The 14843-nt window shown below is 42.8% G+C and overlaps 1 protein-coding gene across 1 annotated transcript in view; it reads left to right on the forward strand.

Annotated features, from left to right (window-relative positions):
• The first annotated feature begins 1523 nt into the window (after positions 1 to 1523).
• Positions 1524 to 14843, forward strand: part of TNRC6B (trinucleotide repeat containing adaptor 6B) — a 134154-nt gene continuing 120834 nt past the window's right edge. Inside the window, exon 1 of the mRNA XM_066320111.1 lies at positions 1524 to 1907. Coding sequence (XP_066176208.1) covers positions 1539 to 1907 — 369 coding nt within the window. The 5' untranslated portion in view covers positions 1524 to 1538. The remainder of the gene's footprint in view (positions 1908 to 14843) is intronic.

The raw sequence follows: 14843 nt of genomic DNA on the forward strand, positions 1-14843 counted from the left end.
GATCATAAATCAGATAGTCTTGAGCAAACAGGATCCAGGTGTCACCAACACTAAAAGGTTAAAAAGGCAAAGCGAGGAAGACCCATCTTACTTCATCATTTTGAGACCCCACCCCATAAGAAGGACCACCGACCCATTTCAAAGAACAAACTACGCATGCTTAATTGCTTTTTGCTTAATTACCGTACAAAGCGGGGAATGGGATGGACCAGAGTTATGAATATGCATTTGTGTTTTGGGTATTCAACACTTTTGTACATAAAAAGACCCTGTGATCATCTGTAAATTGCGGTGTGTATTTGGGAGCTATCCCTCATGCTGCCCGGCGTCGTAATAAACATACACTTTGTAACTTCAAACTGTTAGAGAGTCTTTGTCCGTCAGAGTTGGATATCGGTATTAGACCAATATCCATATTTTTTTAACAAATCACTACCCCGCGGCAGTTTAGCTCTGCACTCCGGGGCTAAACGCCGCTCGTCCCGGCCTTCACACCACCTCCCAGGAGAGCGTCGCCGGGCCCGGGCCCGGCTCAGCCGACCACCGACCACATCCGCAGCCCTGTTTCTGGCTCGGCCCACTCATGAAGACCAGCGTGTATTTGTAACGATTTTATTTAGGAATAAATAAATGTTTTTTGTCACCGCAGATCCCTTTCCGGCACGTTTGCCCGATCGCGCGCCCCCGTCACGTGCGCAGCAGCCCGGGCCACGCGGGACACGGCAGGCACGCGCCATCGCCCCGCCCACCGCCCTCCTCCGTGGAGATGGACAGTGAAACTAACCAATCAAAGGCACGAGCCTACCTTTCCCCACCCCTCCTCGGCCCACGGTTGCTGTGTCATCCGGCGGGTGACGTCAGCGTACGGCCGCCGGTTGGCTGCGCAGGCGTCGGCTTCCGGCAAGTGAGCTTCGCGAGCTGCGTGACTGACACCTATCCTGCCCAATAGCTGTCTCGCGTTCACGCGGCGGGGCGGGGCGAAGCGGAGATGTCGCCGTGGAAGGCGCGGTGAGGCGTCGTTGCCGTGTCGCGGCGCCGCTGAGCTGCTGTAGCCCCGTCCATACCCGCTATCGCCTGTGGCCATTGCGGCGCCCCGCCCGTGCGGCCCGCAAATGAGTGCACAAACTGACGTAACCCCGCCTCGGCTGAGGAGGGTCCCAGGGGCCGCTGAGAAGCGCGGCTCGGTGGGCGGGTCTCCGCGCTGTTACGGTGTAACGGGCACATTCCTTCTCTAATGGAGTCGTAGGGTGCGACTCACAGCCCAGTCTGTAGGGCGGAAGGGCGGGACGAGTAGAAGCGGGCAAGCGAGTGCCCCATTTAAGGGGCAAATTTCGCAGCCCACTGGCAGAAGAAGAAGGGGCGGGAGCCAGTGAGGGATGTGAAGGGGACAACGCTAACCGGTGACAGCCAGCAAATGCAGCCAATCAATGAGTGTGTAATGACGCGAGAACCCAATCAAAAGCGCCGAGAGGCGGTACTCCGCTGTGATTGACGTGCGCCCCGGCTAATGGGCGGAGAGATCTCCGAGAAGCTTCCCAATGGGCAGCGTGAAGGGGCGGAAAGGGGAACGAAAGGAGAAGACGAGCAGGCGGAAAGACCAATCAGCGCGACGGTCGGCGGGGCACCGTCCAATGGGCGGCGCGAGGGGCGGTGTGGGGGCGTGTCTCGCTGTGTTTGGGTTCGTGCTCCTCGGGGGAGGGAGAGACGGCGGCGAGGAAAGTTTGGTTTGGGTTTTTGGTTCCCCCCCCCCGGTAGTGTTTTTTTTGGCGGGGCCGGCGGAGGGCGGGGGACGCTTTTCGCAGCTTCTTCGCCTTTTGCTTCCCGGGGTTGGCGTTTCCCGGCCGGGCGGAGCCGCCCCCGGCACCGAGAAGAACGGGGGCTCAGCGCAGCGCGGCGGCGCCTCGGCGGTGAGTTCGGGACGGGCCCCTCACCTATGCCCCCATCCCGGCTCGCGGCTCCCGCCGCGGGAGCGCTTCCCGCCCTGCGGCCCCTCGCGCCGCTGCGAGGGGCCTCTGGCGCCGGGCCGCGGTGCCGCGGGGCGGGGGAGGGACGGGGGGGCCAGGCCGGCGGGAGGGGCCCCGGGCGGCCGCGGCTCAAGGGCGCTGCCCCGGCGGCGCCGGAGGAACGGCCGCTGCGCCCACCCCGCCGAGCGCCCGTCCCGGGGCACGGCCCGGCGGCCGCCCGCTGCCCGCCTCACGGGCGGCCGCGGCCGCGCTGCCGTGCCCCCTGGGCTCCGCGCAGGGCCCCGCGGGGAGGGCCGCCCGCCCGCTGCCCGGCCGGGGAGCCTCGGCGGCGGGGACACCGCGGGAGCCCTTGCGCCGATGGAGGAAAGAAGCGCCGTGGTGTGGGGGACGCAGCCGAGGCGGCGTTGATTATTGCACTGTAAACCGCGCTGGATGAGCGGGACGTGATGCTGGTTAAAAATGCGTGCGTGTGTGTGATGGGTGGGTGGGGAGAGTGACCGCGTTCAGAGGTGTATCCCCGGGGGAAAAATCGTTCCCCCGGCTGTTTGTAGCAAAATGAGGGAATATTTGTTTCTGGACACACTTGGCTGGCTGTGGATAAGCGCTGCTTGCAGGCTCAGATCTGCTTTATGAAATTGCTGTAGGAGGATCTACTACGGCATACAGCTGGGGCTTGTTGAGTAAACCAAAGACTCAACAAAGTGTTTTCCCAGCTAAAGTAGAGATGCTTACTGCTCTAAACAGTAGCTGATTTTCCATGGTAACGTTTCACTAACCTCGTGAACATGTGTTAAAATATCTCTTTGTAAATTTAACTCTTTTTTTTTTTTTTTTTTTCTAATTTTTACAATCCATTAATTACTGTTTTTAAGTCATGACTTGCCAGAGTTCAGAGTCACGGTTACAACCTTTACAAAACTTTACAAAACCCGTGACTTTTCCTGCAAAACAGTAGGCAGGTCTTTGGGGGTTGTACGGCTCTGTATTTGAAAAGGCTGTTTTACCTAGTGTTTTCCAGCAATATGAATGGATTTTGGAAATTAGTTCCCGCCACAAGTGTTGTAGAGGTGATAACTTTGATTCGTAGGGTTGTTAAATAGGTGCACAAGTTCAAGCAGCTTTGTACTTCGCTTGTCTGCACTGAAGTTACTCAGCAGTGCCCTCCTCTCCTGTGGTGACACTCTAGGGGTGCAGAGTTTTTGGAATGCGCGCTGTTGAGATGTGAGTGGATATTCTCATTTGCTGCATTACCCACCCACGGCCCCGGATGAAAAGCTAAGCTCCAGTTTTTCTACATGAGCCGTGGTTAGTGCGGGCTCTGCTGGGTAGATGTAGCTCGGGGGAGGGCTTTTTGCAGGGGTGACTTATCACCCGAGTTTAACGGAGTTGCACATGTCACTAGGTAATTCCTTAGCCGGGAAATCGCCCTGCAGAAAGTTGAGGCTGGAGATGTGGGAAGGGAGCCCAAAGAGGTGGTAGCTGTGTGTTAGATTTTCTGCTGGGAGGTTTTGGGGCAGTAAGGTACAGGCACATCTGTCTTAGTAGAGAGTAGGTGAGGTCATCATTATATATTTACTTTTATCTTGTTTAGCTATACTGCATGTGTGCTAAGCAGTATGCTAAGCCACAAAATGTTATTTGGATGCTTAAAGGGAATCACCTGAATTCTGTCATACAGAAGTCCTGGTAAAAATGCAATGATAAACCGGTCAGTGTCTCTTGATTAGGCAGACTTTTGAATTAATGCGTTACTCCAGTTTCTGCATACCTGCAAATTTAGCTAAAGATCTACATTTCATTTAAATAATAAGTTCAAACATTTGGACATAAAGTCCTGACAAAGTTTGATCTGCCACAGTTTGTGTGATTGAATAGTCCAATAAAACATTTAGGTTGAGTGTGTGTCATGGCTTTGCTTGGGGACGGTTATTTCATCATTAAGACTTGATGTTGAAGGATGCCTTCAGAAGAGAATTTTGTGTAGCTCTGAGGTAGCGTGTTTTACTTTAGATCTGCCTCCTATCATAGCAAATAAGAAATGAAAAATTAAATTCTTGCAGAAGTAGTACCTAACAGAAATCGTATGTAGAGGTAGCTGCATCTAGAACAGTGGAATGAATAGCTGCAGCCAGAGTGATGGAAAGAATTGAAGGACTGCTACAAAATTAGCAGTTTGAAAATATGTTCAAATGGGGTTTATTCTCTTGGGGTTTTGAGTGATTTTTTTCCCTCCAGTGAAGCTGGTATATTTCTGCAGAAAGAGATTGGATTTACAAGTAATCAGCATGAACTGGAGATAATAGAATAAGTCTAAGAAGCTTAGTTATTGACTTGAACGAGTTAATTAATAGTCTGCTTAATGGTTTGGTTATTCCCCATTTTCTGCAAAATGCTTGGATGCAGTGTCTCTTCTAGTTGCTTACTGTCATTATTGTGGTTTTTTTCTTGGAAATCTTTTTATACATAGATATTGTCTGCTTTGGGCACTAATAACTAAGTAATTTTCCTGTTTCTTTGCAATGGCTTTCCTCAGTCATTGCTCATAGTGCTGCTATTGGAGTCACTAATTCTGCAATACTTCTGCTTACAACATACCTAGCATCTTAGAGCTGTTCACTTCTTTATCATGAGTTTTTGTCTTTCCCTCAGCTGTAACTTGTGTGTAATTTGGGTCAGTGGATGTGTTTTTGTGATGAACTCACACTGTTTTCACAGGATAAATTAAGCGTGTTTAACACATGCATAAAGGAGGGAAAGTACCTGATACTAGCACATATGTACCGCTGCTTTTCTTTAAAGCTGAAAGTTTTCTGTCGTCTCAGTGCTTATAAAATGTGTTTGCTCTGGATTTGCTTTTAATGGTCTGTTTCTTGCATCTTCAGAAATTTTAATAATTAAATGTTTCACTGCCTTAGGGAAAGAATAGCGAGGGAATGTCAGTCTTTAGTTCTGATTGCAAGAACCTAGCACAGAAGTGTTGAGCAAACAGTAACATGCATTTTTAGTAGTTTGACCAGTTGTGGTAGAAAAATATGTATATTCCTGCCAGCAGCCTTCCTTAGCTTAGCATTTACCTCTTCCTCCATTTTCAGATAAAACGTGCATGCGAAGGTCGCTTGTTCTTTCCGCAAACAGTGTGGAATATGGACTGAAGGCTTCGTGTTAATTTCTTGTGAGTTAAAGAACAGTAGAAAAACTGAACTTTTGGCTACTGTCTCCTAATAAAAGTAGGGGCACTTTTCGGTATTTGGGCCAGCTGTCACTGTCAGACAAGTAGCTGCCTGCTGGTATTTCTGCTTGCGAGGTGACCGAGGTAACTGGGGTGAGAGTAATCAGGATATTCTGGTTGCTGTTCCCTGCCCCTCTCAGCGGATAGAGTAGAACTCTTATACTTCCTTACATTTCTCTTCTGTTCATGCCTTCTTTGTATTGCACTTCTACTCATTTTTTTAAGTTTCTTCAGAGAAGTAAACATGCTTTGCTGCGAGGCACTGGTGTCACTTAATTTCTCTCCTTTAGAGCAGTAGGCAGTGAGTATGCTAAATTTATTTTTTCCCTTTGCCTTCTTACAGTGGTTAGAGGGAGAGGGTGTTTTTGCACTTATTATGGTTTGCATCGTGTTGTAGGAGAATGTTCTGAGGTTTTGAAGTTTTCATCAGAGTGAGGGTTGTGGTTGGAGTTTGGATGTTCTCCGTGTTTACCATGTAGTGAGCTATGGAGATGACCTTTTCCAGTTTCAGCTAGTCAGTACGGATTGCGTTTCTGGGCCCTGCCAGCTTTAGTATTTCTGAAATTGGATATCGTGCATGTATTTCCTGATTTAATGTCTGTGAAGTAGAAAAAACACAATAGTTCCTCTGTGAGAAAATCTGGGAAGTAAGTTAATGTTCTATCTGAGACTTGCACTGTTCAAGTTTTTTAAAATATCTACTTAAAAAAGTAAAATGGATCTGAGAGCAGCTCTTAGCCTGTTTAGCTTTTAAGTCTGTGGAGCAACATCCTGCTTGTCAAGAGAAATGGGAGGTATCATAAGGCAGCAGTTGTGCTGTGTGCTACAGGATTCTGGTCAGAATAAAGGCATTTATATATATCAGCCTGGAAGTTGATATATTTTAACCGTGTTAGACAGAAGATGGGAGGCTAGGAAGCTAATTAGCGGATGAAAGGATAAGCAAAGTTGCAAAACAAAGAGTGGATAATTTTAGGTAACCTGACAGAGGATTAGTCAAAAGGTGATACAATAATATCATGTTGCTTGTCTGAGGGGAAGTCCTCTAATCCATCTAAATTAATAATGAAGTAAAAGTCATTGATGTTTTAACTTGCATTTCATTTCTATAATTTTATCATGACTCTTGATAGCGTCATAAAAAGTACTGTAAAACAACCTGGCAGAGTTTTTCAGTAGTGTATTGGGTTTTTCATTAGTAAAGTCTGTTCTGTAACAGGAGGAATTTATGCCCTTTGATGTGGCAGTAGTCTACAAGGAACATAGTTTTGGTGAATGCTGTTGGTTTTCTTCTGCGAAGTTTGAAGATTTTTCAGATTCTGGCCTCTACTTTGTGTTGTGGAAATGCTTCTCCCTGTTCTTCTGATCATCTTGTATCCTAGGATTACAGGGATCTTTTTCCCTTCTTGAGTCTGTTATATTCTTACCACAAACACTAGTTGTACCTGCAGTTCTCGAATGTGCTGTTCGTGCGGCAAAAGCTGACACTGAGAGAGTTTCACTGGTTAAACTGAATGTCTGATTTTAAATCCAGAAGCTGAATGTTTGGAAAGGTGTTTGCTGGCCCTTTTGTTGTAGGACTGCTCCAGTAGGTCTCTACCTGCTCAGAGCTAAGGCAATCTCCTCACTGACCTCTTTGGCCCTGTGACCTCTCTGCATGATGACACTACCTTAGGAGGGGTAGGAAAGGCAGGAAACCCACCTCTGGGGAACAGATGGAAGTCTTCAGGGACTTGCCACTTGAGCAGCGGGCTAAATATATTTTGGCCTTAGAGTGATCCACCAATGATAATGGGAGCAGTCCTCTTGTCTTGCTGCTTCTTAGAGCCAAGAGATACAAATCACTGGGTACTCTGGTGTCAGTGTCCTCTAGTTAGGAGCTTCTGTGTGTTAGGAGCTGAAGAGACCCAGGTTGTCCAGCTCTTCTCCTGGACATTTGAGAATCTTTTAGCCCTTTCCTGGGACATTTGGGGATCCTTAGAAATAATCTGATGTCTCTTTCTGGAGAAGATGGAAGCGCCAGAGTACATTTTATTTTCTTATTGCAGCTGACAGTATATTCTTCTTTTTATACGGCAGTACATTAACTTTGTGATTTAAAAGCTTTTCCAGAAGTTGGTTTTTGTAGAAGATTAAATCACCTATACACTCACTTACATTACCATTACAGTGAAACACTATTTCAAATCTCTGAGGCTTCTGTTGCTTGCACACTGTGACTTGAGAAACCAGAAGTCAGTAGTATCAGAAGGTGCAACTGGCATGAAGAATGGTGAGGAACTTGGGAAAAGGCATAAGGATAATGTTTTGATTTAAAAAAATTGCCTCTGAGATAGAGGAAGAGAATGTGTCTCGTCACCCCAGCTTCTTACAAAGACTAAAATATACTTCACTTCAGAATGAAATATGATCTGTCCTTGATCTGAAACAGCTCAAAATCCCTTTAAGAAAGAAGGCCATAATACATATTGCTCTAAATAGTTGTTTTAAAGCATTTTAAGCTACTTTTCTGGGGTTTAATATCTTTCTTTGTGGCCCTCTCTGGGTTTTTTATGTATTGAGATTTTTCCTGGATGTATTAGTGTTATTATAACAGCATTCTTATGTTGCTGTAAATATAGCAGTTTCACTCTGAGTTGGGAATATGTTTGTTCTGATAACTGTGTTTGAGGGGTTTTATTTTGAAGTTTTTGTTTGTTTGTCTTCTAAGTTTCGCTTAACTGATTCAAGTAAGAACTAAAAAAGAGTGTTTCAGCACAAATGTGTGTATATGCAGGATATTTTACTATCACAGCCATTGTAATTTAAATTCTTATCCTTCCATATGTATTTGGGTTCTGAGAAAAATTTGTTTCATTTTAAAATTAAGTCCTTAGTATTTCTGTTTGTCAAATGGCTAAGATTCTGCATTATCAGGTTTGAGTTGTGTTGTATCAGATGCCCATTCTTGCAAATTAAAAATGCAGCTAAGTCTTCTTTTTTAGAGAGCAAAAATGAGAGTCAAGCCACAGTGCTTATTTGTGACTGTTCATTAAGATTCGTACCATTTTTCATTGACACTGCAAAAAAATTTCAATGCTTCATATTTTCTCACATTTGAAATGGATCCTCACATTTAAAAAGGATCTTGTCTATACTATTCCCTATAATAGTATAGTATTTCTGTGCCCCTCATAATAAGTGGGGTTTTTTGTGGTGATTTCATACGGACTTAGTTCCTGGTTTTCCTAGCCCTTCAAGGCAAGGTGGGATAGTAAAGCTAAAACTGAATTTTTGCTATTATAGCTGTGCTTTTTGCTTGGATAAATGTTTGGGTGCTTCAGGATCTGCTTGTCTACTTTCTGCAGCTGGTGTGGGGACAGCCTAAAGAACAGGTGTAGATTTTAGTTGGTCTTCAATGTTTCTGCTATATTTAATAAAAGCTATGGGGACGTTGCATGTGTTTTTGATGCTGCTCACTTAGCTAAATGGTACTTGAAAGGGGGAAGATGCATTTTATTGCAGAGCTAGGCTTTTTCACACTTTTTTTTAAACTACATAGGTGCCGTAGATTAGCTGTCGGTAATTTTCTTTGCTTAGCCTTTTTAATTTTCAGAGCACTCAGAGACGCAACCAAAACTGGCTGATAATTTGTTGGAAGTTAACTCCTCTGGTTCTTTCATATCCAAAGTCCAACTTTCTCTTCCCTGTCCCTGGCAATTTGTGTAGAGCAGAAAATAGATTCATATTGAGAGAAGCTTCCTGTTGATTGAAAACTAAATTAGACTGTGGAGAGAACAAGTAGAAGTCCCATTGTATCAAATACTTTTTAACACTGTCTGATAAGCAAAGGAAAACGCTCCTGGACCATGTTGCATTGTGGCGGCCTGAGGGCAAGAATGCAGTGACATAATGAGTCTGTTCCCTCTCCAGCACTAACCCTGTACTTAAACAATGCTGGCTAATGTTGCTTTCACCAGTTGAGAGTAACTAGATAAACTGGCACTGCCTTGTATATGGATACTGTATGTCAGCTTATCTCACCCCTGCCACAGCTGGGCATGTAAACCAGCTAAAACTTTAGTCTTACCGAGTTTGGACAAAAATAATTGAGAATTTGTGTTACTGCATTATCGGATTTAATAAAGGGTGAACGAAAAGGAACATAGGAGTGAAGAACATTTGAAGCTAGGAGGGAGTTTAAAGAGCTGGGTTTTTAAATGTGTAAAATTTTAAATGTATGAGAGCTTGACTGTGAAAATCAGTTGTCATGTAGTTCAGGTAGGTAGGCTAAAGGCAGAGTTTTGTAATTTTGGTCACAATAGTAAAGTTGGGTTACTTTTATTTAAATGCCACTTTCAGGGGAAATAAGATGAGGAAGTTGAAGAACTCTTTTGCGCCAAGAGACTGAAAATTTAGGGCCCTGACCTCACACTTAGTTGAGCAGGTCTGAAGCTCTCATTGCAAATAGTTCCAAATTCAGTAGTACTGACTAAACATGTTCAGCAAAGATTGCAGTGTTGAGGACTTGCACTGTGTTTTAAAATATAAAAATTAGCCATTAAAATGAGTGTATTGCCTCATTTCTTTGAAGATTGAAAAAAAATAATTGAATATAAACCAGATTTTTTAAAATTACCTTCCTGTTCCTTTCTTAGGTGCTGAAATAGCTGAAAAGTACAATTCAAAGTGATGTCACGCTATAAATATTGATGAAGTTCTGTTTGGCAGCTGGTTATGTTCGAAGTTGGTGTTTGCAATTATAGTTTAGAATTATTTGCTTAACAACTCAGCGTTTTTCTTTGACGATAATAGTGCTAAGATCTTGGACTTCCCTGCGCATATAATCATGTTAATAGGAAGTCAAAACGTCTTTGTATAAAAGAATCTCTCTGTTATAAATCATTAGAAGTGAGATAAATACATAACATTCTTCTGGAAAATTTCAGGGGGTAAACTATAAAAGAGTGAAGTTTAAAAAAAAAAAAAACGGAAAAAAGCGAATTGTGACTTAATCTTCGTTCTGTGACACACTCCCCTTGCTTTGCTCCTGGAAAAGCTCAGCCTGGCCCTGATCTGCCCGAGGCTGCATTACAGGGTGCAGTGCTTCTCTGCCTTCGTGGCTGCTGGGGGACTTAGCACCAGTGCTGCTTTGAGTTCCTTAACAACGCTCCTACGGTGAGAGCAAAGAAAGCAAAAGGATAGTTTGACACAGGAAATTTTGATAATTAAATTCAGGAAGACTGTAAGAACTATATCGTTTGAAAGGCATGATCTCTTCCAATTCTGTCCTGCGCCTGAATGGGTTTTAGTAATGTTGTCTTTTGCTCGTGTAATTGCTGCTGTCATTGAACACGCCACTGTTCCCCTTTCCTCTGCACAAGGCTGCTTACCACATTATCGGTTTTAATTTAGTTCCTGCTGCTGGGTTTGATAAGCATACAGCTGTGTGGGACTTGCTGAGTGTTGCTAGTGGTGCCACAGGAAACCTTCGATCTTGAGTTGACTTCAGCGGTGTGAATAATCTGTCAGGATGATTCTGTTGGAATTAACAGCAGTAAAGGAGTTACTTACGGCTTTCAGGTTTAAAGTTGAGCTGTTGAGAAGCAGGCTTCTCACTCATCACAACGTTTTGTATAAGATGGAGAAAATGCTTCGTGTCTCTGGTCTAGTACAATATCCACTCTTCACCTCTCCGTAGTAAACTCTGGTCCTCTGTGTTCTGAGGACTTTGTCACTTTGCAAATGCCCTGAAATAAAGGTTCGGTGTCAGTGGTGTAGCTCCAGCGGCGCTGAATCCTTGGGAATGCTGGTATCGGTGGATTGCTGGCATTTTGAGCATGTTGATTGTGAGCCATCTTTGCCACTAGGGCACCATTCAATGCCATGATAGTTGTAATGCTTATGGTAATGACTGCCTTTGGGCCATTGGGATTCCTAGCATTGCTACTGCTAAAAAGTAGTGGCAGCATTAGCAGTGTGAAGCAGCCCTTTTCTGTGCCTGAGAACCGATAATTTGGAAGACCTAATACAATCAGAGATGAACAGTTGAAAAGATTTATTTTTTTTTTAAGTGATATGTTGTTTCCAACTTTGCAAAACAAATCTCTTTGATTGGGTTAAACTTTGATGTGGAGTGTAAAAAGCAGCTGGTATTCTCAACTCACTGTGTTTTAATTCCTTGCTGCTCCAGGTATCACCACAACTCTTAATGTGATGCTGACTGGAAAGGAGATGCTGCCAGTCAGTTCAGACACTCCTAACAACCTCAGTTTGATTGTTCCCATAAATATTGTCGTGTTGATTGTTGAAGAGAAAAAGTAGAAATAATTTTGAGGGTGTTTTGTTACATACATATATTGTATCTACACACAAATACGTCTATATGCAGATTAGTGTGTGTGCATATATGCTTCAGTCACAGTGAAAAGACAGTGGAACAAAGCACAAAGGACTTGGAAAACCTAACCGCTTGGCAGCCTTTGGCTGATTATAGTTGGGATGTAATCTTGATTACAGTTGAGAAGTCATGTGTAGTGTATATAGTGTACAATAGGCTACTGTAGCAAAGTGAAGACAAATACGTTTTATGTTCACTGTAACCTTTAATGGATTCTTTAGCAAAACCGGTATGAGCAGAGAAGAAGTGAGGTTTATGCTGCTTTGTACAGTAGAAAATGGCAAAAAAGTGTAAGCAAAACATTTTTTAAAATAAGCTTTTCAGTTTACTTTTCCTTTACTGGGAAGAGAGACATTTAACACCTTAAATATTATTTATGTAAATGGTTTAGAACACTGGGAAGGTGATGATGAAGTATTCTGTCCTTATGTTTCAAGACTGTCTTTAGACTCAAAGACTAGTGCCAGGATTTTCTAAATTGAAGGTCTGATTCAGGATCATTTGCGAAGTATCCTTTTGCATGTTTCACATCTCTTTTAATGACAAATCAAGAAGGGAGACATTCTTTAATGAGAGAAAACCCCACAAATTCACTAATGACTGGATTTTCTTGAGCAGATAGATCATGTTGTGCAGTAGATGTCCCTGACATCCTCAGGAGCATTCTGTTTCTGGAAATGGTTTGTATTTGAGCTGTTCATGTAAAAGAACTTCAGTGCTGTGAAAGGGGACTTGTGTTTTGTTCATATAGGTTGTTTTTAGCTTCTTTATGGTCCTTCTGTTCTCATGTTACTTTAGAAGAGCAGTACAGAGTAATGTATATGATATGTATTCCAGTGTATAGCTATTTATCTTATTAGAAGTACATGTGTCATATCTACATGAACAGCTGAAACATTTTCCCTTGTTGCCAAAAACATCAGTGCAAAGAATTTAATACTGAACAAAATACAAAGTTGTGCAGCCAACACTAAATTAAGCATGATGTACACCCTTTCTCATGTCATGTTTTGCTGTAGAACACCACATGGGGCATGTGACGGCTGTTCCTGGATATTCCTCTGGACTTTTTTTCTGGGAGAGGTTGAGGATTTCTGCCTTTTCCCTTTCCTCCCAGCTGCTTTGTTTAGAGTGATATCTTCAGTTCGTTTTTCCTTGAAGTACTAATCCTTCCTGGATTTCTTTCCACCTAAGTAATGCGAAGAGATTGTTCTAAACCACGTGAAATAAAGAGATGACATATCCTCTTTTCAAGCACCAGTAGTATCTCTCCTTCTACCAAATTATTGGTTCCAAGCTGTTTCCATCTTCAGCCTTGAAACGTGAAGTGGAGAATTACCATCACAGTGAGACCTGGTTTGTCCTGGGTAATTTTTATAGTAAACGATGACTCTTACACTGCTGCTGCTGCTGCTATAATGTAGATGAAAAACCATGAAATATTCCTGTATTGTTCTGAAGTCCTGAAGCCAACTTCCCAATATCCTGATTGAATATGTGATGGTTTTGTTTATTTACATCAGCAGCTGATTTTTGTAAGATGATGTTTTAAGACAGCTTGAGGCTTTTTGAATAGAGTGTGCTCCTGGTTGCTTTATCAGAATCACCACACAGCATAAGTCAGAACCAAGTTCAAAATTAAAGTTTGTGTCTGTAAAACATTTACTAAAAGACACCCCTTTATCTCCAAATGTATTTTCTAGTTAGAAATTGTTTGAATGGAAATCATGCCCAGAAAGCTCTTAGTTAATGCTAGAAGATCAGGAAAAAGATACTCAGTTTATGGCAGTTATTCCAATGACAGGAACACTGTTCCTAAATAATCCTGTACATTAAGGAGTAGTAGCCAACAAAATGATGCAGTGAATTTAGAAAAATGCCACTTGTTCATATCCCTTACAAAAACCTGAGTAATGGCAGCTGGAATAATTGAGGTTAACTTGCTTACATAGTGGTAAGCTGATGGTTCTGGACTTCTTTTAATTCCTGGAGGTTGGTTATGTTTTGCAAAACCAAAACTGAAGCATTTAATACTAGATGTGGTTAAAACAGATTATGTATGATTTGAAATGGGCTTGATTGTTAGCCAGTGACGTGCTGCTATGTTACTCTTTCAAAATAGGATTAAATGCCTGACAATTGGTAGGTATGGGATTCATCTTTACACATAACATTTAATATTCAGGAGTAATTGTAGAATTACATAATCACTTCCCTTGACTACAAGGAAACACATTGGTATGTGTTCTCTCGGTTCTTGTAGAAGAAACCTGTTTTACCCCATGTTTTTCCCAGTTGTGAATAGAAATTATGTTTCTAGAGCCTCCTACTGTTCTGTTGTATCTCAAAATCAGTAGGAGATTCTCTCACACATGCTACCAGTGTTTGCTCTTTTTCCAGAATTGGATGGGAGGTTGTGAGGAGAATTTTAAGAAAATGTTTTCCTGATGCCAGCCATTCTGTTTATTTCTGTGCACCTGGGTTTGCTGAGCTTTGGAGACAGTTGGCTTTATATTTTTTTAATTTCCTAATGACCGCAGTTGGTTGATGTTTTAATTTTTTTTTTTTGTCTCCTTTTAGGGTTTTGTTTTTGCACTGAATGTAGCCAGGACGGATCCTTGTGGGCTTTGTCAGCCCTTGGAAACTGTCAAAGGTAAAAATCAACCAAAGTTCAGTATTGTGATGTTGAAAGTTGGAGGTGAGAAGAACAATAGCTGGTTCCTAAGATACTGTAGGATGTAGATTTGTTTTCATGTGCTTTCTACTGTCATTTCCTGTGGGTCTGCATGTGAAGTTTATGTTACTGCCTCTTGTAATTTGTTTCTGTAAGCCTAAGTTGATATGTATGATGTATCATTTTCTTTGAAAATTAGTTAATGTTGAGATCTTTTAAGTCACTGGAATTGGTAAGGGATTATTTCCCATAAGCAATAAAGTTATAGTCAAGGGGGTTTTATCTTCTGAATGCTCTTGCTTTCAGAGCATCTTGCATTTAAAGTGACCAAAAATACTCTCTTCTTCTGTACATTAAATTTTATGTTGCTTTTGTACATTCTTAACAGACTCAGTGTCATACAATGTTTTAGTAATTAAATACAATATGGCTGGATCATGTGTTAAAAATGAGCATTTTGTCTGTACCAAGAGGCTGGTGACAGTGATGATGTGTCAATACAACTGTGTTGAATAAGTGTAGTCTCATTTAAGACACAGTTTAGTCAAGTAGTGCCTTGTTCTGACTGCTCTTGTTTCAAGTATGCCATGTGTACAG

Source organism: Sylvia atricapilla, chromosome 5 (assembly GCF_009819655.1).
Source record: "Sylvia atricapilla isolate bSylAtr1 chromosome 5, bSylAtr1.pri, whole genome shotgun sequence".
Taxonomy (NCBI): Eukaryota; Metazoa; Chordata; class Aves; order Passeriformes; family Sylviidae; genus Sylvia; species Sylvia atricapilla.